Below are 26,303 nucleotides of genomic sequence, written 5' to 3' on the forward strand. Positions count from 1 at the left end.
GGAGGAGGAGGAATCAACAACCCCATCCGCTTTCAGAACAACAACCCACGAAGGGCTGCTTGAGCAGGGGGGGCTGGACTAGAAGACCTCCGAGGTCCCTTCCATCTCTATTTTATTCTGCGAAGGGGGAGGCAAGCGGACTAGCGCCCTGTCACGTGAGCCGTCCAGGCCCCAAGGTTGTGGGCGGGGCCAATCCCGGACCCCGCCTCCTTCGCCCGCTTCATTCTGTATAGCCGTTGAGGTGGTGCGGGCTGTCGCTCTGCGGCCCCATCCTGCCTCTCCCTCCGCGCTCTCTGGTCGGCTGAGGGCTTTCGCTTGCTCGTTCCCATGGCTACTGAGCGGCCTTTCCAGCTGGTGGTATTCGGGGCCTCGGGCTTCACGGGGCAGTACGTGGTCCAGGAGGTAGCGCGAGTAGCTGCCGAGGATGAGCTGCGCTGGGCCGTGGCCGGGAGGTCTCGGGAGAAGCTCCAAGAGGCGGTCGAGAAGGCGGCCAGCAAGTTGGGTAAGAGAAAGCAGGAAGGTGGGGAAAGCATTGCGGAGGGGACTTTGTTCTCGGCTCCGTCCCAAACCCTGCAGCAAAAAGAAAGGTTCCGCGCGTAATGATGTGTCTGAAGGTCACCTTAATATTGTGGTCCTGGGAGTGGGGGGGGGCGTGTCGGTGGGCAGCGAAGGGAAAAAGGGTTTCCTCCAGTCCGGCCCTCCCCAGATGCCTTGGACTGCCTTGACCAGGGGTCGGCAACCTCGGCTCTTTTATGACTCGTGGACTTCAACTCCCAGAATTCCTGAGCCAGCATAGCTGGCTCAGGAATTCTGGGAGTTGAAGTCCACGAGTCATAAAAGAGCCGAGGTTGCCGACCCCTGGCCTTGACCAACATTTCAGTTAGCACAAGGAGTGAGTGCCATTTGGGCGGGGCACATCTGAAAGGAGAGAGGGAGGAAAAAAACCTAATGTAATTGTTTCTTTTCCTCACTGAGATAAAAATCTGGAGGCGGCGATTAAGAATGTAGGAGTTGCTGGTTTTGATCGGTTTCATCTGATCAAATTGCTTGTCTCACAGGGTGCTAAGCAGGGGTGTGAAGGTTCGATCATAATCAGTGTTTGGTTTATTCTTCTATTCTGCCTTAATTGCCCTCATTTAAAATCATACAAAGGGAGCGTCATTATAGGCAGCTCATTGACCAAGTGTGTGGGGGGGTGTGTCTCTCTCTCTGCTTCCCATCCTGTTTGGGGCCAGGGAAAGTGAGATAAAATTATGCATAAATCTGCATTGATTTAGATGTATATAGTGAAGCCAGAGAAGTTAGTATTTTGCAGTTTTATACTGCAATTTTACAATACGAACGCTTTTAAGATGGCTTGCTTTACAGCCTTTTTCACAACACTGCAAGATCTTTGGAAGTCACTAAACTTGTTTCCAAAACTAGATTTGTTCAGTGAAAAGAAACATTTTTGCATTTTCATCCTGGTGCATTATCTCTATTTTATACAATATTTACTTATTATTTTTCTAGCGAGCTTTTGTAACAAGTGACTATCTTCCCACATTTGCTTGTGCTGAGAAACCATATATGGGAGATAGTGATGGAATTTATATAGAAGTAATAGAATTTGGTTACTAAAAGCAATTGGAAAACTAAATGTAGTAAAAAAATAGCTTTATTCTCATAAATAATGGTGGATTGAATAAAAATAATTATAGAGAGCTTTTCAGAATAACATGTCAATGTTAAATTTTCAGGGAAAGCAGAACTGAAGTCAGAAGTTGGCATAATACTATGTGATGTCAGCGATTCATCTTCTCTTGTTTCTATGGCTAAACAAACGAATATTGTTCTAAACTGCGTAGGCCCAGTAAGTGCTTTCTTTTTTTCATGAATAAATAAAAATGTGCTTGTCCTGAAGCAATTACTTAAAACATGATATTGTTATAAGATATTGCCAGAAATTTATTTGTTTTTTATATTTTGGAATAACAAAGTTTTTATTCTTTAGGAAGATTTTTATTTGTTAAAACAAAATGTTTCCTAGTTAAATGCAGGTTAAAGAGAAAATCCTATTTCCTAACACTCAAACTGAAATTCATAATATTAATTTTTATTAATCACTCTTCTATAGTGTTAAGCAAATTTAAAAAACTTGTGCCGCAGTTGGTGCCAGAAACAAATGGAAGTTAATAAACTGTTAACATCAAAGTAGTTTATATACCTTATTTTATGCTAGAAAATTTAATTCTTTAAGCAAATTTAAATTATATTGTATTAGGTATGTTTAAGTATTGAATCTAGAGAAAGTATCTCAATTCCAGATCTTCATATTTCATCTTCATATTCATCACATAGGAGCCGTGACCAGGGGGGCTTTTGCACAGGTTCGCCTGGTGCGCCAGTTGCGTCCCTATCTGGACCGAGACGCCCTACGCACAGTCACTCATGCGCTTGTGACCTCCCGTTTGGACTACTGTAACGCTCTCTACATGGGGCTGCCCTTGAAGACCACTCGGAGGCTTCAACTGGTGCAGAATGCGGCCGCGCGAGTTGTAATGGGGGTTTCCCGATACTCCCATGTAACACCTCTACTCCGCGAGCTGCATTGGCTTCCGGTTGCCCTCCGGGTGAAATTCAAGGTGCTGGTTATCACCTATAAAGCCCTACATGGCCTGGGTCCGGGATATTTGAGGGAACACCTGCTGCCGGCATCAAACGCCCTTCGCCCAGTGCGCTCCCACAGGGAGGGTCTGCTCAGGGTTCCGCCGGTGAGAGATTGCCGGCGGGTGACACCCAGGGATAGGGCCTTCTCAGTGGGAGCGCCTGCCCTCTGGAACCAGCTGCCGGTGGAGCTGAGGACTGCCCCCGACCTCCGATCATTCCGCCGGGGCCTGAAGACCTGGCTTTTTCAGCTCTTGGGCCCAGACTGAGGAAGAATTTTTAATTTGGGGTTCTTTTTAACTGACTACAGGGTTAATTTAATACTTTTTAATTTGTTCTTAATTTTTGTATTTTGGATTTTTAATTCCCTGTAAACCGCCCTGAGTCCTCAGGGAATAGGGCGGTATATAAATATAACTAAATAAAATAAAATAAAAATAAATATTTGCAAACTAGGAAATTATCAAGAGAAATGAAACATTCTGAGGCAGTTTTACAATAAGTTACAAGAATACTAGACTGGATAATATTTTATCATTGGTACATTACTCCATGCTTGATTACCAAAATGAATAATTGAATAGTAAGGCAACAATTTTGAAACAAGGTATCTCAAATGGGCTAATTTAAGGATTGTGTCCAAAATCCGGAACCCATGACTTCTGTGGAATTAAAATTAGGCTAAGCCCAAGAGTGACATGGAATAATTCAACTCTTTATTTGCTTACACATAGCTGGTAGAATCTTACCAGGCTAAATCCTTACTACTACCAACCTACAGATATCTCCTGGGAGATTCTAGAGAGTGGCTATTTTGTACTCTCTTCCTCTGTCTTCTATCCCGCTCTGAGCTGGGCTGCCTCTTGTCTCTTGTCCCCTTTCTGGAATGTCTGTCCTCTTTCCTGTGAAACTGCCATTTCACTGTAGTCCGTCACCCAGGCTCCCCCTCTGTGGGGGCACCATCTCACATTTTATCATATAAAATGTCACAAAACATTTCTTGTGATTGGTTGCTGTGTTTTACTGTGCTGTGCAGTTCAACTTGAGCTATTTTCAAGGCAGATACATCTCTGAATATCTCTGAATTTTTAAGAATTTTTAATAATGTTTGACATTATGTCCAACTTGCTTTTTTTCCTCCCTTTTTTCTTGTGTTCCAATACACACAAAGGGAATAAACCTGTGTATAGCAAAACATGTGTTCCTGCAATACTTTTCTGTGAGAAATACTTGATTTTCTGGAAAAATTTCTGGGGTGCCAACAATTTCGGCCATGACTGTAACTGCATCATAAATTTGTTAAAATTCCTTTATTCTTTTTTTTAATGGAAACAAAACTTCAGGCTAGGTCCATTAAAGTATCCTGGATTAATATAATTTATTGGGTCTTTTTTTCATTCTTACAGTACCGTTTTTTTGGAGAGCCTGTGGTAAAAGCTTGTGTTGAGAATGGCACAAACTGTATTGACATTAGTGGAGAACCACAGGTATGTAAAATTAAGAAAATAAACTAGACTTTGAGGAATAATATTTGGGTTAAATCACTGAGAACACAATCCTAACTCTTTTTACTTGTATTTCTCAGTGCAGCATAATTATTTACTTGACATATCAAACTTGATGCTGGTGGTCTACATAACATGTGATGTAGCATCTATGGATACTGGGAACTGCAAGGTGTTTTTTTAGGTGTCTGGTTTCCTCTACTCACACAACAATCTCCTTATTCATCTCTCATTTCCATAAATTAGCAGTGTGAATGGACATTGGTAGACAGGAACTGTGTTTAGGATAGTAAAAGTATTTTATTATTATATTTTTATACTGTCTTTGACTCTGGGAATCAAAGAAAATACATAATTGGGGTTTTCTTTCCTGTTTTTGTCACCATTTTGTGAGGTATGTTGGGCTGAGAGATGGTGAATGGGTTTGCACCTGGGTTTTCTTAGTTCAGTTCCCAGCAATTTAACAGCTACACCACACTAGCTTTTTTAGGTGAAAATGTAAAATTCTATAAACCTGTGCTGGAGATTAAACATAACTATTTTAAATTTTACTGTGAAATACTGGATTGTTTTGATGGTTAATAATATTTACTAAACAAACATAACATTGCAAGATGGCACAATAGCCAAGAAAGCAGTTTAAAAAATAATGTTAAGAAATTTGTTATTGTTGCTTGAATGTTAGAATTGCCTTGTTTGTTTATTTATATAATATGGCATTTCTATTTTAGTTTCTGGAAGGAATGTATCTACACTATAATAACAAAGCTGAAGAAAAAGGAGTATACATTGTTGGAAGCTGTGGTTTTGATTCTATTCCAGCAGATATGGGAGTATTATTCACCAAAAACAGTTTAAAAGGTGATTTTTATGCTTGATTTTTCTTTTGATAACTGCTAGGGGAAATATGGTAGCTACTTTATTTGTATGTTTAAAGATACTAACTAGATTAGTTCATGGTGAAATAAAAGCCTGCATTCTAAAACTTGTCCTGACTGATCTGGCAATCTTGCTTCCCACATATCTCTTGTTGAAGCCTAGTTGTGAAATTGAGAGAGAGACTCCCACCAAATTCTAATCTTTCAACAAAGTCAGTAGGATGCTTCTATTTCTAATTTCTTCTACAGTAATTACACTGTTTGCAATGTACACCATTATGTCTCATTCATCCTAAACGCTTTACTTATTTCATTTGTACTCTGCTTTTTATTCTGCAAAGTACTTGATACAAATAACAAAATATGAAAACAATATCAAAAGCTAGATTCACACTAAAATAAACAATTAAACTCCTGATAAACAAGACATTTCTTTACAGAATTTCTAAACATTGAGAGAGGGGGCCAAATGCAATTCTTGAAGGAGTCCTTATTACAGACTGGGAACTACATGCGAAAAGTCAGAAAGGTTGGCCTATGACAGTGGAGACAGTGTCAATATATCTATAGGAAAAACCTTTAACAGTTTCAGAAAAAAGAGAGGCAGTTGCATACATAACTCTGATTTAGATGCCAATACCTTCCATTGTACATTCGTAATTAGCAGATAACAGGTATTTTCTAAATATGACCATAATTTGGTTCCTCTACCTTATACAAATTAGCAGTGTGTGTGTGTGTGTGTAATATATATACATATACATATATACATGTATGTATATATATATATACAACACATTTTGAATCAGTTGCAATTTTTGCCTAATTTTCATGCAGAGATTCAAGAGAATCATGTTGTTCTCCTCAAGATAGGGTGTAATCAAGATGTGGATAAACATAATCTAATCTATCCAGCTCAAGGATATCAACTGGCAGACTAGGCATAATAAAGAAAGAATTATTCCTTATTGTAGCTGTCTGCGTATCCGGTGGCGTTTGAAAATCAAAGAACACTTCTAGACTATGAACCTGGTTTTGGGGAGAATGGAATCCCATCCACAATTGGTTGAACCTCTGTTCCCAATTCAGGTTTCTATTTCCACTGGCAGTTCTGTTATTTCTGGCTTCATTTTTCAATAGGTTTTTCCTCATTTATTCCATTTTCAAATTTAGACTTTGTTCAAGGGTACCAATTCTTCCTTAAAATTGATGGTTAAAAGCAATAGTGTTTCAAAAGTTGGATTATCTTCCTCAGGTTCACATCAGCGTTGAGCAAAATGACAGACAGTAAAAAAGTACCGTGAGGGACAACACAGGTCAGTGGCCTAAGTATTGAAGAATAATCTCCCATCAGCTCCCTTATATAGCGAAACAGGAAGGAGCACATCTGCTAAAGAACAGTATCTCATAGACTTGATTCCATCAGAAGGTTTAGAAAGATACTATTGTTAATACTACCATATTGAAATCTGCTTAGAGATATGAGAGAAATAACCAGGATCCTATCCAATTTCCAGACTTTCCAATACATAGGCAAGCACCAGAAAGGCAGAGTTTGTGTTCCTTGATTGACTAGAACAGCAATAGCCAAGTGTCATGGGAAGATCACACAGATCGTCTATTCCCTTGAATTTTTCAGTGAGCTGCTCAGGTGAAACCAGGGTCTATTACACTCTTCTTCACTCATGGTCAAGAACCTGAAATAAATCTGATTTGCAACCTGTTCAGTCTTGAAGCACTTTGCAGTTAAAGTATATTTCAGTGGACCAAGTGGAAATTTAAATCCTGGTTTCTGTACTAAAGGAAACAAGTGAAATGAATATGTTTCCTTTCTTTCTCTTTACAGAATAGCTTCTGTGCCTCGAGTAAATTGGATGCTGTATTGTTGAATGTGTAAAAAACTTACCAGTACTATATGTCAAATATCCAACAGTAATAAACATTAACAAACTGACAGTAAATTGACAGTTTTTAGAATATTAACTGTTTCTTCTTAGTATCACAGATAATTACTGCTTCTTTCTTTAAAGGTACCTTAACTGCAATTGAAAGTTTTTTGACTGTGAAATCAGGACCAGAGGTTGGTTAATTTCTTCTTTCTTTTCACTAGGTTTCTTGTGAGTAACTGCTAAATTATAAAAACTATAGCATGAAGCTGAATATGACCATTAGTATATTTTAATTATTGCAGAACTTATTTGTTTCATTTACTTTTTGCCATAACCTAATAAAACCGAGCAGTTCACAGCAAGATATAATATTGATAATTCTGAAACATTCACAGTACATTATATATTTAAAAACAAGAGCAGTACCAGTGATCAGCAAAATAGCAAAAAATATCTCTTAATGCTTGTTCTGGTCTAATTGTTTGTTTTCATATATTTTCTGCTATGGCCACATTGTTAACAAACAAAATATAATACTGAACACATTTTATATTTATTTATTTGCTGCTCTACTCCAAAAGGCTGTAAGAACATAAACAGCTCCCTAAAATTTATTATGATATATTAAATAAACTATTACCATTGGCAAAAACTTTTAATATTTATCTAAATAAAACAGTTAACAATAGAAACAAATGCAATTATAGTGCATCTCTATCCAGAAAAACAGATCCCTCAATAGAAATTTTTTCCCAACTACCCATAAAGGAAGAATTTTGAAAAAGGAAGGAAAACCAAGCATGCATGCATGCATACATACACACAGACACACACACACACGCTTTCATGGTTGGGTTAATAGTGAAGGTGTGCCAAAATAGAATGTCATTCCAATGTAATATGTTGAATTATAATGCCATTTTAACAGGGTGCCTGTATTCATGATGGAACTTGGAAATCAGCTGTATATGGCTTGGCAGATAAAGACCAGTTGAAGAAAATTAGAAAACAAATTGGACATAAACCACTTCCAGTATTTGGAACAAAACTCAAAAGGAGGTATAGAATATAAATATAATTTTGATCTGTAATCTGTTATTAAACCCCTTTCCTGAAATGAAATGTGGTATTAGAATTTATCACTAAAAAGTAGGTGAACAATTCTCTAGGCTGGAGGCGTCTATATTTTGCAGCCCCAGATAGTGATTTTCCGCTATTCCCCAAAATTTCAAATCTATTTTGCAATTATACTTACCCAAAATACAAAAGCAAGCTGAAGATGTTAATCTCAACCCCAGTAATATCATTGGTCTCATTCCCTGTCACCCTTACGGGAAAAAAACCACTGCCTATCTCTACTGTAAATATACTTTTGTTTTAAAAGTACAGATCCAAGTTACGTTTCTTATGTTTCATCTTTTCTTCATCTGTTTTAGAGGCACAGTATTTTACAGTAATGAATTCAAACAGTATTCCATTCCATTCATGGGATCAGATGCCTCTGTAGTAAAGCGAACCCAGCGGTATTTGCATTCACATTTGCAGGAAACACCTGTAAGTTTATTTAACGTGTTATAACATTAGTTTTATCTCTTTTTAACAAAAGGATACAAGCTTCCAACTTTAATATAAGTTATCCATCTATGGTTTTTTACTTTTTAATAATGAACCCCTGTCCACCTCTTATTAATTTTTCAAAATCTGTAATTAGGGACTCAGCTATCTAAGTTATTCTTCAGAAGAGGCAAAATTTCTACCTGTTCCTCTTTAGCCCATTACTTTCAGGTATGAGTCCTTGTTTGTAAGACCATGTACTTTAAATTTTCTTAAATGGAAAATAAGAAGAAGAATATAATTGTTTTCCTTATAAAAATGTCATGGTATTCCTTTGGAATCCTCAATTTCCTTCTAATGTTTTCTCTATAGGCTGACCATCCTTTAATCTGAAGGATTTCCTTTATTTTACCTTTAGAAAAGTATTTTACTGTGCCTTCTTATTACTTTGACCACAGATATGTTGCTAATACTGTGTATGTGACAATGTAGACACAGTATTAGAAGTGTTTTCTTTAATGTCTGCAACTGTTCTTAGAATGTCTTGATTAAGGATAGGAACTATATTTCTAGATTAACTTTTCAAATGCGTAGCTTGTTTCTGAATAAATTCTTGCCCTTGTTTTTAACTCAGAATTAATTTGTTTTAAATGTTTCATGGAAAGGGATGCTAAACTTGATATGACTTGCCTCCTATTCAGGTGCAGTATGCTGCTTACACCACCGTGGGTGGTCTCTCTTCTGTCATAAAACTAATGTTCGCTGGTCTTTTATTTTTAATGCTTGTGAAATTCCACTTTGGAAGAAAGATCCTGCTAAAAGTAGGTTTTCTTTTAAATAGTTTTGAAATTTAACAATTTTTGTCAATTGTTCAATTATTCTGAAACTTAACTATGAAACTGTTTTTTTCAGTATCCTGAATTCTTTTCTGGAGGACATTTTACAAAAGACGGGCCAACAGAAAAACAGGTAATTTTTAGTTTTTTTCTTAGACACTAATATTTTGTGTAATTATAGTTTCCTGCATATTACTAACTGAATCATAACCTACACTTTATGCAGTAAAGGAGTTGCATCTTTACTATTTTATTTTTACTCTGATACCTTAACATGAGATTGTTATACATATTGGATCAAACATATTTTGTGCTCTATAGCCTATATTAGAAAAATGTTTTAATTGTATACATGGATTATGCATTTAACATCTAAAAATGCAGACTAAATATCTCTGGGTTCTGTAAACAAATTGAGTGAACAATGGCAAATGTTCTTTTTGTGAATGCTAGGATACATTAATAGTGTTGAAGTCCAATAGGCAAACTTAATTTGTTTCACCATTGATTGTTTTACTCAGATTTGCATTGGATATGTTCAGGTTTGCTGTATGGCATCAGAAACTACATCTGAATGTAAAATAAAAAGGCAATATGTACGGTAATCTTGTAAACATAAACCTTGTCTATAAGTTGTATTATTTGTATACATAGCATCTCAGGATTTCAGTCTGTGCAAAAATTCTTTGGCTAATCAGTAAGAATTAAAATGCAGTACTATTTTCTCTTAGCATGGCATGCATATCTTTGAATCTAGTTTGCTATGTCAAAACTACTAAGCCATAACTAAGATTTTCTTTTACCTTAAGGTTACATATACTTTGTTTTTCAAATCAGGTTAGAGATAAAATCATTCTAAAATAATTTGTTTTCCAAAGTGAATATAAATTTAGGATGTAGTATAATTGTATATATTCTTGATATACACTGAGAAGCTGTCTGATGATATCATATTGTTTATTTTTTATCTTTTGAATGACAGATGGAAGGAGCATCTTTTGAAATGACCTTTCTTGGAGAAGGATATAGCACAGGACGAAATCCACAGGAGGGCAAACCTGATGTTAAAATCTGCACCCAAGTGAAGGGACCAGGTAGAACAGTAATATTGGAGTATTAATTGTATTACTAATTATATGCAACAATACTTTATTTAATATAAAACATGATTCATATAGTTTTAAATATACAAGTAGCAGTTCCATATGGTTGTGTGGGTAGTTATCTCTGCAAGGTAGATCAGACTGACAAAAGTAGTGTCATGGCATTGCAGTGTACAGCCTGCCCATTTTACATGCATTGTGATAGTAGATGCGCACCCAAAAGGGGTAGAGTTTGTGATACAATAGCCTAATACTTTCATTGTGGATTCTGTGGTTGCTATATGTGAAAGAGTTCTATCAGATAAAACTTTTTTTTTATTTTGAAAAGTTTTACAGTACATTTTAAGCATATGCTCCTTCCCTCCCCCCCCACATCCCCTCCCTCCCTCCCCCTCCCCCCCCCGACTTCCCAGAGCTGAATACAGGGTATTGCTTCAAACAAACTTAAGCTAAAATATGCTAACCAACTATAAATACACTTTAAATCCTATCGCACTTTAACTCCCCTTAAACATAAGTAAGTAATTGTACGCCTTATAATTCTGATATTCATTCATATGCTAAATAAAAATTTTTACTCCCATATTTATTCTGAATATAATCGATCCATCTTCTCCATTCCGAAATATATCTCTGTTGTGATTGTTCTTTCAAATATGCTGAAATTTTTGCTGTTTCTGCCAAGTTTGAAAGTTTTAAAGTCCACTCTTCTATAGTAGGCAGTTCCTCCTTCTTCCAGTATTGCGAAACCAAAAGTCTTGCTGCCGTTATCAAATTCAACATCAATTTAGTTTCTATAACGGTACAATCTGTAATACCCAACAGAAATAACTGTGGCAAAAACCTTATCTTTTTCTTAAATATCTTCTGCATATTCCACCAAATTTTAATCCAAAAAGCTTTAACTTTTTTACAACGTATGGTAATACGTTGCGTCCTCACAACCACACCTCCAACATTTAGGCTGATAATTTGGATACATACGTGCTAATTTTTTAGGATCTAAGTGCCATCTATAAAACATTTTATAAAAATTCTCTCTTAAATTTTTTGCCTCAGTAAATTTTACGTTTCTGACCCAAATTTTTCCCCAAACATCCATCGTTATTGGCTTTTGATATTCTGGGCCCATTTTATCATACAATCTTTAACAAGTTCCATTTCTGAATCTATTTCTATCAATGCATTATATATCCTTCTTATATGTGCTTGACTTTGATCTCTGATTTGTTTTACCAGATTTTCATCTATTGTTGAAATGCCAATTTTCTGATCTTCTTTCCATCTAGTTTGTATCTGGCCATACTGAAACCAAGTTTGTACTATTTTCCCTTCTTTTAAAATGTTAAATGGCTTTAATTGCCATACATTCCTTTCCAGCCTGAGAATATCTTTATATGTAGTCACATCATGTTTAAATCCCGGACTTATATTTTCTATCGCATGCTTAGGTATTGCCCAAATTGGTATTTTATAATTTAACTTGTATCGGTATTTTTTCCAAACTCGCAACAGGGCATACCTTAATATATGTGTCTTAAAGATATTATCCACCTTTTTATCATACAATAAGTGTGCATGCCAACCATATAATAAATCACATCCCTCAATATTCAATAATCTTCCTTCTGTTAAATTAAACCAATTACTAATTGACGATAAACCTGCAGCCTCATAATATAATTTAAAGTTGGGCATTTTAAGACCACCTCTTTCATGCATATCTTGCATTATCTTAAGTTTTACTCTCGGTCTTTTCCCTGTCCAAATTTATTAATACCTTTCTGTCATTCCTCCAAATTTGAATCTTTTTTAAGTATAGGTATCATTTGAAACAAAAATAAAAATTTTGGTAAAACATTCATTTTAACTGCTGCAATTCTTCCCAATAAAGACAGTTGTAATTTTTTCCAAGTATCTAATTCTTTTTGTATTTTTAACCATAACAATTCATAATTATTTTTGTATAATTTCACATTTGAATCTGAAAGATATACCCCCAAATATTTAATCTTTTTAGCTATTTCAAATCCTGTTAATTTTTCTAAGACTACCTTTTGTTCTGTAGTCATATTTTTAGACAAAATTTTAGTTTTTTGCCTATTAACCTTAAATCTAGAAACTTGTCCATATTGCAAAATTATTTCCATTAAATCTATAACCGAGTCGGTTGACCTAATGTAATAACCAAGTCATCTGCAAACGCTCTCAATCTATAATCTTGATCTTTAATTTTAATTCCCTTTATTTTATTTGAGTCATGTATCTTAATCAGTAATATTTCCAATGTTAAAACAAACAGCAATGGTGACAACGGACGTCCCTGTCTTGTGCCCTTTTCAATTTTGCAAGTTTCTGTTAAACTACCATTAATTATAATTTGAGCTGTTTGTTTCTGATATATTGCCCTAATAGGTTGTAAAAACTTATCACCGAACTCCATCTTCTCTAAGACTTTAAATAAAAATTGCCAATTCAATTGATCGAACGCCTTTTCAGCATCCAAAAAAATCAGCGCTGCAGGGACTTGATTATTTCTTTCCAAATATTCTAATAGGTTTACAATATGTCTCACATTACTTTTCATTTGTCTACCACTTATAAATCCTGTTTGATCACTATAAATCATTTGCTGCATAACCTTCATTAATCTATTTGCTAAGATCTTTGCAAATATCTTATAATCCGTATTTAGAAGCGATATAGGTCTGTAATTTTTTGATTGGGTAAGATCTTGATCTTCCTTTGGAATCACCATTATAAATGCTGTTCTCCATGATGGAGGCACTTCCCCTCCAGATTGAATTGTCCTAAATAATTCTTTTAAAGGTTCCACCAACTCTAATTGTAAATTTTTATAATAAGTGGCTGTCAAACCATCTGTTCCAGGTGTCTTACCCACTTTTAGTTGTTTAATTGCTAAAATAATTTCTTCAGCAGTTATCGGTTGATTCATCCCTTCCCTCTGTTCTTGTGTAAGTATAGGGATATTCACTTCTTGTAAATACCTATCTATATCTAAACCTTGAGTTATATCCCTTGCATATAATTTAGAATAAAATTCAACAAAAGCCTTTTTAATAAGTTTTTGTTGAAACACCTCTTTACCCTTATATTCTATCTTATCTATATTACGTGATTTTTGTTTTTTCCTTAACAGATAAGCTAACCATCTACCTGCCTTATTAGCATTGTAAAAAGTATTATGTTTGACATATCGTAAGTTAGTTGTCACTTGATCTGCCATCAACATATCAAACTGCCCTCTTAACAAATTAATTGCTTCTTTCAACCTCTTATTAGATGAGTTCAAGATAAAAGCCTTCTCTTTCATCTTTATTTCCTCCTCTAATTCTTTACACTTATATTCCAATCTCCCTCTATATTTATTATTCAAATATATTAACACTCCTCTCATATAAGCTTTACTTGTATCCCAAACCATTTTAATGGGTGTACCCTTACGCATATTTATAATAAAAAATTTATTAATACAATATTTATTAAAAAAACATATTATTGCTTTTTCCTGCTGTTTTTGTGTCAGACTGTTAACTGTGAGCCATGGTGGTGCAGTGGTTAAAATGCAGTTTTGCAGGCTAATTCTGCTGACTGCCAACTGCCAGCAATTCAGCAGTTCGAGTCTCACCGGCTTAAGGTTGACTCAGCCTTACATCCTTAAAGGTAAAGGTAAAGGTTCCCCTGCACATGCGTGCTAGTCATTTCCGACTCTAGGGGCCGGTGCTCATCTCTGTTTCAAAGCCGAAGAGCCAGCGCTTATCCGAGGATGTCTCCGTGGTCATGTGGCCGGCATGACTAGATGCCAAAGGCGCACGGAACGCTGTTACCTTCCCACCGTAGTGGTCCCTATTTTTCTACTTGCATTTTTACATGCTTTCGAACTGCTAGGTTGGCAGAAGCTGGGATGAGTAACAGGCGCTCACTCTGTTACGCGGCACTCGGGATTTGACCCGCCAAGCTCCCGACCTTCTGATCGACAAGCTCAGCGTCCTAACCCACTGAGCCACCGCTTAGAAAGGGCTGTAAAGCACCGTGAAGTGGCATATAAATCTACGTGATATTGTTGTTGCTTCTCTTGACTTCCCTTCTGTCTCCAAATTCTTGTAAGCCCTTCCTGTCCTTACTGGCATTCAAGTAAAGCAAGTACTGTATGTGCTGTATTATCTACTGTGTTTGTATTTCATCACAGTGGTTTCCTTTTCCATCTCCTTCATCTCAAATTGTCCTGAAGTGATGAGTGTAATGATATCTCTCTTTACAGAGGCTGGTTATGTTGCTACACCTATAGCAATGGTACAGGCTGCAGTGGCACTTCTTAAGGACAAGAATTCTCTTCCCGAAAAGTGAGCGTTTATCTTCTAATTGTGAAAGATCTATCTTATTTTGCATGCTATGGCTACTCGATGAAAATAAGCACTAGATGAATTTCACAATTGCTGGTGTCACTTCTTTCAAAGAGGTTGAGTGAAATATACAGGTAGTCCTCCACTTACGATCACAATTGAGCCCAAAATTTCTGTTGCTAAGTGATACATTTGTTAAGGGAGCTTTGCTCCATTTTACAACCTTGCTTGCCACAGTTGCTAAGTGAATCACTGCAGTTAATAAGTTAGTGACATGGTTGTTAAGTGAAACTGGCTTTCCCATTTATTTTGCTGGTCAAAAGATGATCACATGATCTTGGGACATAGCAACGGTCATAAGTATGAACCAGTTGCCAAGCATCTGAATTTTGATCAGATGATCATGGGGATGATACAATGGTTGTAACAGTGAAAAACAGTCATAAAACACTTTTTTCAGTGCTGATGCAACTTTGAACGGTCACTAAATGAACTCTTGTATTGCAAAATCCTACTAGCTGAACATACAGTTCCATGCTATGGTAACTCTTTCTCCCATTTTACAAACACTCATTATCCACATATTTCAAGCTATTTATAGAAACCAGGTAGTGAGGAATAAACATTAGAAGCAGTGCACTACAGGTAGCCCTTGACCTACAACCACACTGAGTCCAAATATTTTGTCTCTAAGCAAGGCAATTGTTAAGCGAGTCACACCCCAGGTTATGACTTTTTTTTATTTGGCCATGATCGTTAAACAAATCACTGCAGTTAATTGAATCGTGTATTCATTAAGTGAATCTGGTTTTCCCCATTGATTTAGCTTGTCAGAAACTCCCTAGGAAGATTGTAAATGACAATCCCAGCCCCCCGGGATATTGCAACCATCGTAAATACAGGGCCTTTGCCAAGCACCCAAATTTTGATCACATGATTGCAAGGGGTACCGCAGTGGTCGCAAGTGTGAGAACTGGTCATAAGTCACTTTTCATTGTATGGTAACTTCAGTCATTAGACCAAGGGTTGTAAGTTAAGGACTATCTGTATAAGGAGTTTGATTAATCTTATCCTAATGTTTAGCTGTATAATATTTGGCCAAGGGAAAGTCACTGCGTTTTTACAGGATCTTGCCAAGTACCGTTTTTGTAACAAGTGGTAAAATCTGAATAAAATCTCTAAACTATGTCTTGTATGCCATCCAAACTTGGTTTGCGAATAAGAGAATAACCATAATACTTTAATAGTTGAAAAAGAACGTTACCAGTTTCTTCAAAACTGCTTATCATGTTTATGATTTGAGCTGCAATCCTATGTACCTGGATACGTTTTATTGAACTCAGTAAATTTACTATGGTGCAGTCATGTTTAGGGTTGCGCTGTCTATTGCATTAGTTATCCCATAGTTATTTCATGCATCCAATCTATAAAATCACTGGTATGTTTTTTTCCTTTTTTTAATTACAAAACTGTTCATTAAGATAAATTATTTTTTAGTTATGTCAGAAGAAAAACCCAAATTGCATTAATATTGGAGTTTGCATTAATGTGGTTTGTTGTAAAAAATTAGGCTTGCTTGTATTTGTGTGTTGCTAACCACAAATGTGACTTGTGTTACAGAGGTGGTGTCTATTGCATTAGTTATCCCATAGTTATTTCATGCATCCAATCTATAAAATCACTGGTATGTTTTTTTTCCTTTTTTAATTACAAAACTGTTCATTAAGATAAATTATTTTTTAGTTATGTCAGAAGAAAAACCCAAATTGCATTAATATTGGAGTTTGCATTAATGTGGTTTGTTGTAAAAATTTAGGCTTGCTTGTATTTGTGTGTTGCTAACCACAAATGTGACTTGTGTTACAGAGGTGGTGTCTATTCTCCTGGGGCTGTATTCTATAATACAAAATTAGTGGAGAGACTGGACAAGCATGGAATTGAATTCTCTGTCATAAGCAAGCCTGAAGCCTGAAAAAAAAGCCACAGATGCAACATGACGAGCAACCTTCTGTCTGTGTGTTTGTGTGTGTGCGCGCACACATGCACATTCAAAATGATACAATAAATAATAAAGTTGATAAACTTAATAAACTAAGTGTAAACATACCATTGCTTGAATGGCTCACGAGAGTTAGGAAGATGGATTTATTAGTATGGATATCAACAGCCATTAACTAATTAGCAGTGGTTAATCTAATGGAATGATTCGTAGAGCCCTCTTGCTTTTTAGAAACAAACCCAATTTCTAGGAATCATTGAAACTAACTGATCCATTTCATTTTCAAACAATAACTATGTATACTTTTTTCCTATTTGATTTTGGAAAATTACTGCAGATTAAATTGTGGAAACTTGTCAACTGATCAAATATTGAAGGGAATAAATTCCATTGGCATCTTGTTGACTAATGGAATAAAATAATTGTCCTTAGCTTAGGTCTTACTGAATCCAGTTATTTGGTATTTTTCTATATTTACTCGTTTGCTGTAGCATTATGAAAGCATTTAACCTGTTAACTTCATATCTTAAGTATCCATTCCAGCTGAAACGTACTTGAGTATCTGGCATTTTTAAAAACTTAAAACTCATTTCAGAAGATGGTAGCATATAAGAAAATACTTAGTTGCTCTTATTTTCTTTGTTATTTTTCAATGCAATAAAAGGATTGAAAATCTGTTTTCGGTTTCATAAATGTTTAAAGCATAGTTCAGCTATAGTGCAAAAATTAGCATGATACAATATGTTAAGAATATGATATATTTCATCCTACTATCTTAGATACTATGAGGGAATACCAGCTCTAATTTCTTTTTTAGCGCAAATTAAAAGCAAGATTATGAATTCTTATACTTAATGCTGAAGGCCTTTTTTTTACATCCCTATCAGAAATGGGATGTTCTTATGAACCACTTATGCTTATTCACAATTTAGGAGGCAATAAGATAATCAACAACATAAACTAAATGGATATATAAAAATCTTAACTTTTATTTATCAGTATTTGTGCTACTGATAAGGAGAGCTAAGAAAATAAAGTCTCATTCCAATAAAAGAGAAAGCTGAAACAAGCAAATAGCCTTATTCAGTTAAGGAACTACTGAGGAGAAAACCACATCCCCTCCAATACTGGCAGGGCAAACTACTATATATAAACAGCAAACTCCACACTCACGCGCACTGATGATGTCACCTAGTCAGGTAATGAAATGTCTGCAAGCAGACATTTCAAGCTCAGAGAGCATCAAGAACTACATAAGTCTCATTGTTTGGAAAGGAAAGTTCATAATCAGCCACAACATTTTCTTATTACTCTGTTGCTGGGAAGAGTTGAAGATGACACACAGTTCTGTCCCTATTACAATGAATAGTAAATTCCAGTATATGTCTGTATGTTATGAACAAGGTCTAAAGGAAGAAAATTTTCAAAAAGCTAATTTTGAAATTATGAAGAAATTAGAAGGCAGTGGACATATAATGATAAATATATTTAAGTACTGACTTAATTTCCAACTCACTACTATTTTACTTGGTAAACCACATTCACTTAATGCCTTGCTGTAACCTAGCCTCTCGTTTCTTCTTAACTATTAAGGCAACATCATTTTTCAGTTTACTTATACTTGACTCAAGTTGTTCTCCAAAATCCTTTAAAAAGTGTGATTGTCTCTCAGTAAAAAGTCGAAGTAGTTGGATGTTATCTTCATCCTAAAAATAAAATAAATAGCATTCTTTCCTGCAATATTGTATAGTAAAAAACTTTCAAGTAACAGTGAGGTTCATAATGCCTGTAAAAAAAATGGAACTTTGATATGAAAACGGCAAACAGGCAGCCTATAGAACAATGCTATTTAAACAAGGTACTTTAAATAATTACTGTATACATTAATTGGTATTTATCATATTATTCCCCAGCAATTTTGATTTAGAACAGTATTTCTGGTATCCTAAATTTGAATGGCATCTGCGTATACAGCAAGAGGGGTAAGGCTAAGCTTAGAGTTCAATTTTGAGGCCTCCCTGGGAGCCAATCAAGGTACCCATTTTGATCCTAATTAAAATTGGCCCAATTAGGTGATTTGGGGGCTATAAAAGCCTGTTGAGAAAGTACTAAGTGTGAAAACCTGAAGAAAAATAAACTTCTCAGACACTTTGGAAATGATATCCATAAATCGACATGAACAGTTTAGAATCAAAGAGAACGAAATCCATGTCTTCCCAAGAGAATTATAATGTATACCGGGGCTCTGGAGTGCTGTAGCTTTAAGAACTGTCCTCTGATCACATTCATTTTCTGGTAGAAGGATTTGAGAGCTTTAGCAAATTCAGCATCACAGCTGACACGAGAAGCACACACTGTGTGACTGTCTTTTGATGCTGGTGAAATTATCTTATTAACTTGGAGTTTCGAAGGAGATTTTAAGATCTTACCTATAAGAAGATTTAACAATTAGTGTCAATGGGTTCAGAATAGGAATGCATTTTTACAGAAGAACCATCATCAAATGTTACAGTAAAGAGTGTTGCCGTTTGGAGCTCTCTTTGCAATCATTCCTAATATCAGGAAATTTGGGATACATTGGTTAACAAAATACAGGTAGTCTTTGACTTAAAACAGTTCGTTTAGTGACTATTCAAAGTTACAGCAGCACCGAAAAAAGTGACTTATGACCATTTTTCACACTTATGACCATTGCAGCATTCCCATGGTCATGTGATCAAAATTCAGACACTTGCCAATTGACTCTTGATGGTTGCAGTGTCCTGGGGTCATGTGATCACCTGCGGTCTGAGAAGCAAAGTCAGTGGGAAAGTCAGATTCCCTTAGCAACCATATTACTAACTTAACTACTGCAGTGATTCACTTAACAGCTGTGGCAAGAAAGGTCATAAAATGGAGCAAAACTCACTTAAATGTTTTGCTTAGCAACAGAAATTTTGAGCTCAATTGTCATAAGTCAAGGACTACCTTTAAAACTCTTGTCTGTATCCTAATTTTGTTGTGATGTTTGCAATCATGCATCATAGCTTAGAACACAATGTGATGTAGTAGTTCAGTTGTTTGACTGGCACTAGGAAAATCTAGACTCAAATCCACTCTCAACCACAGAATCTCATTGGGTGACTTGAGGCCAGTAAATCCAACCTTCATCACAGGGTTATGGTGGGGGAAATACAAAGAAGAGTATTTATGTACACTGTTTTTGCTCCTGAATGAAGGTTGGAAAACACATGTCATAAATAAATGATCTTCAGAATACCATCCTACTACAAAGTCAAAATGAAAATTTCACTTGAAACCCGTTGGAGTATTCCATCCTGGTCTCAAGTTAATAAAATAATTATTTTAAAAATTCCTGTTCTCAGGAATTCCAGATGGGTTTAAGGAATTGTTCACATTGTATTTCATCAACATCTGGAGGGCTATCAGCTTATGGTAACAGCTGGTTTAGCAATTTCAAAGTAAACAAAGAAAAGTAAAGAATTACATTTTTATTTTCAGTTACTTACTGAAATGGGTTTCTGCCTCATATTCTTTCAGTTTAGTCTTCAGATGTATGTTTTCCTCTGTCAGAGCTCTATTAATATCTCTAAGTAATTCAGTCTCTTGTTCTAGTTTTAACAGCTTTTGGTAAAGTTCAGGGATATGACTTTCTTTATCCTAAATAAAATATATTGTTTATGATTTAGGATGTTTACGTGCAATTATTCAGATGTAAATGGCTATTATTAATGCAAGCTTTTTCATTGAATTAAAATGGTTATTGGCAATTTAAAAGCAACTCTGGGTCCAGAACTCAGGGCAGAATGTTTGAACAGAAGTCACAGAATAAATACTTTAAGCAATGTGCCGAACTGGGGGGACAGGGGCACTGGAGAGAAATAAAATGTGCTGATAATTTATAAATCATAAAGTACATAAGATCTCTCTTCAGTTTGGTTGCTGGAGAAGCCTTCATACATTTGGGAATCATTTCTTCAACTCTCCCATCAGCAAGAGCCAATTATACAGATGACCGCAGCTATACACATCACAAAGACTTAGACCAGGGGTAGGCAACCTCGGCTCTTTTATGACTCATGGACTTCAACTCCCAGAATTCCTGAGTCAGCTTTGCTGACTCAGGAATTCTGGGAGTTGAAGTCCATGAGTCATAAAAGAGCCGAGGTTGCCTACCCCTGACTTAGGCCATTAAGTCAATACCAATTCACAGCAACCACATACTGTAGGTTGACCTTCTCCAGAAGGCTCTTCCCCATCTTGGCTCTTCAGAACTTCCAGCCTATTGCTGCTGTATTACCATATCTTAAAAGGCTGATCTAATGAGATATGGTATCACTAAATAAATCATTTTTCCTTATTATAATAATGAGAATCACTCTCAAAACAGCAGTTCAGAGGGGAAGCTGATCCAGATGACTAAAATCCCATCATACAGCTCTTGGTTGGATATCCTTCGAAATCAATTGCTGCTCAGTTCTGTAAAGCAATTCCACAGCTGAGAACTGTATGTAACGCATCTGTTTAAAGTATGCCAAGTTAGAAGCATCATTAGGTGATTGCAAGCCACCCAGAGTTATCCTCTGGTAAGATGAGCAACTAATAAATTTAATTAATAGCAAAATACAGCCCTAGTAAGTACATGAAAATTTCCAGAAACCATCTGGAAAGTTCAGGACTGCAAGCTAGAGTGGGAGTTCTGTTTTCTTAACCTGTTTCTCCTTTATCAATCTTTCTCATATTTCTATTTTGCTATCAGAAGAGATAGCCTTTTTCTGGTTCCCTACTTTTCCCTTTGTGCTGGGATTTAGGGCAGAACTCCTGATGCATTTACTTAATTCACTCCTTTCTTCTGGCATCTCAATGGGATTTTTCCTTCCTTTTAGTCCTGATCCCTTTATCATCTATAGCAATCTTGGCAACAGTTCTATATTGGTTGTTCTTCCAAATTTCTGGGACACATCAGTTGCCAATTTATGGCACATTGGGAAATCTGTTCCTATTATGTTGCAAGGGAGCTGTGATACTATTCCTACAATAATATTGTTTCCCCATAAATATTTGTGCAAGGTTGAATTTCTGTCCTGGGGATATCCCAAATAAAGTGAGAGTGCAGTGGCATCAATCTATACCAGGGGTAGACAACCTCGGCTCTTTTATGACTCATGGACTTCAATTCCCAGAATTCCTGAGTCAGGGTAGCTGACTCAGGAATTCTGGGAGTTGAAGTCCATGAGTCATAAAAGAGCCGAGGTTGCCTACCCCTGATCTATACCCTTCAGTAAATCGACCATTCTCCCACTAACTCTTGCCACAACTATCCCCTCCTTTTGAACTGGAAATAGGGTCTTTTTGCCCGGATGATCCAATTCCAGGCAACATTTCCAGCCTTATCACAGATACAACAGGTTATCTTGCTAGTACCACTGTGGCACTCCAGTATAACTAAACTTTCTTTATTCACTTAACCTTTTCCAATTATGGCCTTTTCCCGATGTCCCTGCTCTCGTGCTGTCTCTGTTTCATACTCCTTCTCTACTCAAAATTAGGCGAAGTACATAAAAGCATTCATTATTTGAAATGTACAGAAATGAAGAATAAAGTACTTTTAACTGATGGTACACACTTACCAGATCACCTCGGGTTAAAAACCGCACTTTTGGATTATCGATAATATATGAGCCCTCCCTAGTGACAGCCATGCCTTCCTCAGTAGAAATCAGTTCTGCACATCCTTCTGCAGGGCCAGGAAAATACTGTTAGTTAAGAAGCATGCATTCTTTTCTAGCTGACAAGCCTTGGTGGAGCAGTGGGCTAATGCTTCCTTAAGTAACACCAGCTGCCTGCAATTATTGCAGGTTCGCATCCCACCAGGCTCAGGGTTGATTCAGCCTTCCATCCTTCCGAGGTAGGTAAAATGAGGACCCAGATTGTTGGGGGCAATAAGCTGACTTTGTAATAATGCCTCTGGGGTGGGCGCAAAAGCCCTAATAAGCAGGCATATACATAGAATGAAGGCTATTGCTAAGCACATTGATTTGTGCTTTAAATTGTAAGCCACCCTGAGTCTTCGGAGAAGGGCGGGATATAAATGGGATTAAAAAACAACAACACAGAATCGTTTGGTGTCAATACCAGTAATTTTTCTATCAGTGATCCTGACTAACCCTGAAGTATTGGACTGATACGTCCTTAGGCTTCTAAGATTCTATCTGAAAAATTCTTTACATCATGCTTCTAAATAGATTGGCCTCAGCTACCCTGAGGCCTCCTTCTTCCCCTCTCACCTGATGGCATATTCTGCTACTTCAGGTGCCTCTTAGCCAACAGCCACCATTATGATACTGCTCATGCACAGTATCCTAGGGAAACAAGGAAGCATGATGGAGGAGCCAGTGTCACCTAGGAAGACTAAGAATGCTGGATGAATGATTGCCTTGGGAGGAGTTAGAAGGTCAACCAAGTGATGTCATCCAGAGTCGCTGCATCAGGGAGATAGACAGCATAAAAATTAAATAAATAAATAAATAAATAAACTACTTCCAACAGAAGAGTCAGAACCGGTGGTGATAATCTAATAATGAGCAACCAAATGAACCAAACAATAAAAAAAATGTGCATTTGGTCCAAAAGGCAACAGTACAGCTTTCTACTGAAATTGAACTTGATCTGGTATAGTATCTATTATTCCAGCTGCTTATAATGTCAAAGATTGGATAGATAGATAGATAGATAGATAGATAGATAGATAGATAGATAGATGATAGATAGATAGATAGATAGATAGATAGATAGATAGATAGATAGATAGCGATAGAGATAGAGATATGAAGCTTAACATTCAGGCATAATTTAATAAAGCTGAAACTAAAATAATACCTTGAAGTCCCCACAAGTCAACAATTAAAGCATTTCTCTGCAGATAATTCAAAAAAACTTGGGAAACCTTCATGGATGAAAATTGAATCAATTCTTCTATTTTAGGGTTTACATTTTTCCAAGCGGGTTGTGTGTATAATACATGTGGGAGATCATAAACCTTATATCTAAATATGCAAAAGAAGCAAATGTTCAATGAAAAGTCAGTTAATTTATAACTATTTATTTTCACACCCCTTTCCCTCTGAAAGAAGCCCAGAAACAAAGCTAAAAATAATAATAAAAATTTTTTAAAAAGAAAAAAATGAAATTGAGCATTAAACAGTAAAGCCATATACCTTAAACAAGACAACAAAAATGCAAGACTCAAAATATATTCATTTTCAAATGACAAATGTAAAAAACAAATACCCAATTTGAATTCCCCTTTGTGCAACTTCTTTAATCCATTTAACTCCAAGGCACTGAAAAATGTGAATCTGGAAATCAATCCTTTTGCCCAGCAATTCCAAAGGGTCAATAATCATATCATCATCTGTCAAAGGTCTGTGGAGTAGAAGGAGAGCAAAAAGGGTAAGAGTAGCGCTAAGCATGTAAGAGAGTAGTAACATTCACCTTGTGTGGATGTGAAGACTGCTATGAACCTGTTCTGACTTCCAACCCCACCGCCCTTCGAGATCACTGCATGGAAGATCATCAAAAGGAATGCTTCTCTTTTCAGATAACCATTTGTTATTCTATCCAAATTAGGACCTGTTAACTCTGAATCCTGAGTATTCCTATTCAGGAAAATGCATTATCTCATATTTAGCATATTCTATGGGCAGAAGATCCTTTCCTTGGGCAATTTTTATTCTGCATGTATGATAGATACATAAATGCTTACCTCCCATTTTGCATACATGGGATAATGTTGATCAAGAGGATTGCTTCCTCTGTTCCATCAGAATTTAGAAGTTCTATTTGTTCCTCAAGTTTCATGCAATAAGCAAGAGATTGGAGCCAGATATGGGCAGATCCTAGATGAATTGCCTCCACAGGATCCCAAAATGGATCACTCTCTTTGTCAACTTGCACATCTTCTCCATTTAAAAACCGCTGGTAAAGCTCTTCCATTAAAAATTTTCTGTTGATGAACTTAGGTTTTGACCAAATCCATACCTACAAAAATCAATCAATCCAGCTTAATTGAGAGAAGATAAAACAAAACATAGTTTATGGTCATTATTTTTTGCTTTAGTTAATAAATATAAACAAGGATTAACAGATAAATAGTTTGCCTTTCAAGTGAGCAGTCCCTAGATGCATTTGGCCTTTTTTTCTGAGAAAGAAGGATGACCATCACAGTTCAGTTTTATTTGAATTAGGAGAGGTAGGATTTGAAATTTTGTCCAATGAATTTTAATTTCCCTTTTTTTCTTTTAATGGCTGATTGGATAGTAGTACTTATATATCTGAAATAATTTTTCACCTATGGATATATCTCTTGACACATGTTTTAATAAATAAATAAAAACCGGAGAGAAGAAAGTAGAAGCAGCATATATCCTTGTCCAAGAATACCAATAAAATCCAATATCATTAAATATGTCTTTATATTTGAACAGCTAAATTGGAGCTTCAACATCAGTGTCAACCTGACTCAAAATGAAACCAATCACAGCACCATAAAGGCCTTTAAATGGGAAAAGAACATTCAGAAGAAACTTTTGCAATAATGCAGTCTTCTACTAATGCAGAAGTAGGTTCGTACCTGGTTAGTAACTTTGTGTACTACTTTAATTATGATCTCTTTTTGCAGGTCATAACCTCTGGAGTCTGAGGACGCTAGATTTTTCACTTTCAGTTCTAACTTTAGGTCCTGTTAAAGAAAAGCTCAACATAATATTTTTGTTGAGTAGCAGCACTTTGGCATAAATGTGGAAAGCCACCAAAAGCAAACTGATTAGGAACAGGCAAATATAGGTTTGGGAGTGTAAGCAAGATACTGTAGTATCAACTAAATATATCCATCTTGTTTAGAAGGATCAGTTCAAGTAATTCTTCATATAAAATAATAAACAGCAATCTTACAAACACACTAAGATGCACAGCTGTTCTAAAAGTTGTTTTCTTTTGATTGTTCAATTTTCTTTTCTTTTCTTTAGAACCCCATTTTCAAAATTTAGGAAATTCTTCTCAGACTATTACTAAGGATTTTTTCTTACATCATGGCCCATGATTCTTATTGGAAACTGCCTGAAAATGAAACTGTAATAAGAATGTTCATTTCTCCACTTTAGCTAGATAGCTTAGTCTACCTTTGTCACAGGCCTGATTAGGGGATTTTCTTGCGTCTTTATCCCACTCATTCATGCTGGAAAAACAAGCACCAATATTGTTCATTTCCACTGGCGGGTCTTTGAGGACATGTGGTTTTTATTGAATGCCTTTTGTATGAGCCCCCTCTCTTGACACTTCTCTTACTTTAAGGCTTTTTGCCTACTTTATCCATCACAGGTGAGCCCATTTTAAAAAAAAGAGCGATGAAAACAGTAGAGTTTACTATTCATCCTGTTGCTTGGATTGTAAGATGAAATTAGTGGAACTCGTCAGTTTCAGCTGAATAAGGGAAGGAAGGAAGGAAGGAAGGAAGGAAGGAAGGAAGGAA

The 26,303-nt window shown here is 36.2% G+C and overlaps 2 protein-coding genes across 3 annotated transcripts in view; one reads left to right on the plus strand and one right to left on the minus strand.

The window, feature by feature from the left end:
* The first annotated feature begins 210 nt into the window (after positions 1–210).
* SCCPDH (saccharopine dehydrogenase (putative)) lies at positions 211–18,023 on the plus strand. 2 transcript variants are annotated; one of them, XM_083348809.1, is made up of 12 exons: positions 211–502; positions 1,740–1,852; positions 4,053–4,133; positions 4,883–5,012; positions 7,060–7,109; positions 7,847–7,977; positions 8,355–8,472; positions 9,174–9,293; positions 9,385–9,441; positions 10,291–10,402; positions 14,694–14,775; positions 16,642–18,023. In XM_083348809.1, the coding sequence occupies exons 1-12, from the start codon at positions 328–330 to the stop codon at positions 16,745–16,747; spliced, it is 1,275 nt and encodes a 424-aa protein (XP_083204935.1). In that variant the 5' UTR covers positions 211–327; the 3' UTR covers positions 16,748–18,023. The 2 variants fall into 2 exon arrangements, with proteins under 2 accessions (XP_083204935.1, XP_083204936.1); XM_083348810.1 differs by lacking the exon at positions 211–502 and adding an exon at positions 964–1,080.
* Positions 18,024–18,241: 218 nt separating this feature from the next.
* The window catches only part of LOC310631987 (kinesin-like protein KIF28), a gene marked incomplete at its 5' end in the record, with an annotated part of 30,720 nt that continues 22,658 nt past the window's right edge, over positions 18,242–26,303 (minus strand). The window contains 8 exons of the mRNA XM_083348806.1: positions 18,242–18,480; positions 19,013–19,203; positions 20,284–20,434; positions 22,405–22,511; positions 23,654–23,820; positions 24,065–24,199; positions 24,540–24,814; positions 25,407–25,514. Coding sequence (XP_083204932.1) covers positions 18,316–18,480; positions 19,013–19,203; positions 20,284–20,434; positions 22,405–22,511; positions 23,654–23,820; positions 24,065–24,199; positions 24,540–24,814; positions 25,407–25,514 — 1,299 coding nt within the window. The 3' untranslated portion in view covers positions 18,242–18,315. The remainder of the gene's footprint in view (positions 18,481–19,012; positions 19,204–20,283; positions 20,435–22,404; positions 22,512–23,653; positions 23,821–24,064; positions 24,200–24,539; positions 24,815–25,406; positions 25,515–26,303) is intronic.

This window comes from Vipera ursinii, assembly GCF_947247035.1.
Source record: "Vipera ursinii genome assembly, chromosome: 1".
NCBI lineage: Eukaryota > Metazoa > Chordata > Lepidosauria > Squamata > Viperidae > Vipera > Vipera ursinii.

What these genes read in the sequence shown, in the direction of transcription:
- SCCPDH (XM_083348809.1), top strand. Translation starts at nt 328, where the DNA reads ATGGCTACTGAGCGGCCTTTCCAGCTGGTGGTATTCGGGGCCTCGGGC. An exon ending in TTCTAAACTGCGTAGGCCCA is followed by an intron (nt 1,853 to 4,052) that starts GTAAGTGCTTTC and finishes TCATTCTTACAG; the next exon opens with TACCGTTTTTTTGGAGAGCC. An exon ending in CTGTGAAATCAGGACCAGAG is followed by an intron (nt 7,110 to 7,846) that starts GTTGGTTAATTT and finishes CCATTTTAACAG; the next exon opens with GGTGCCTGTATTCATGATGG.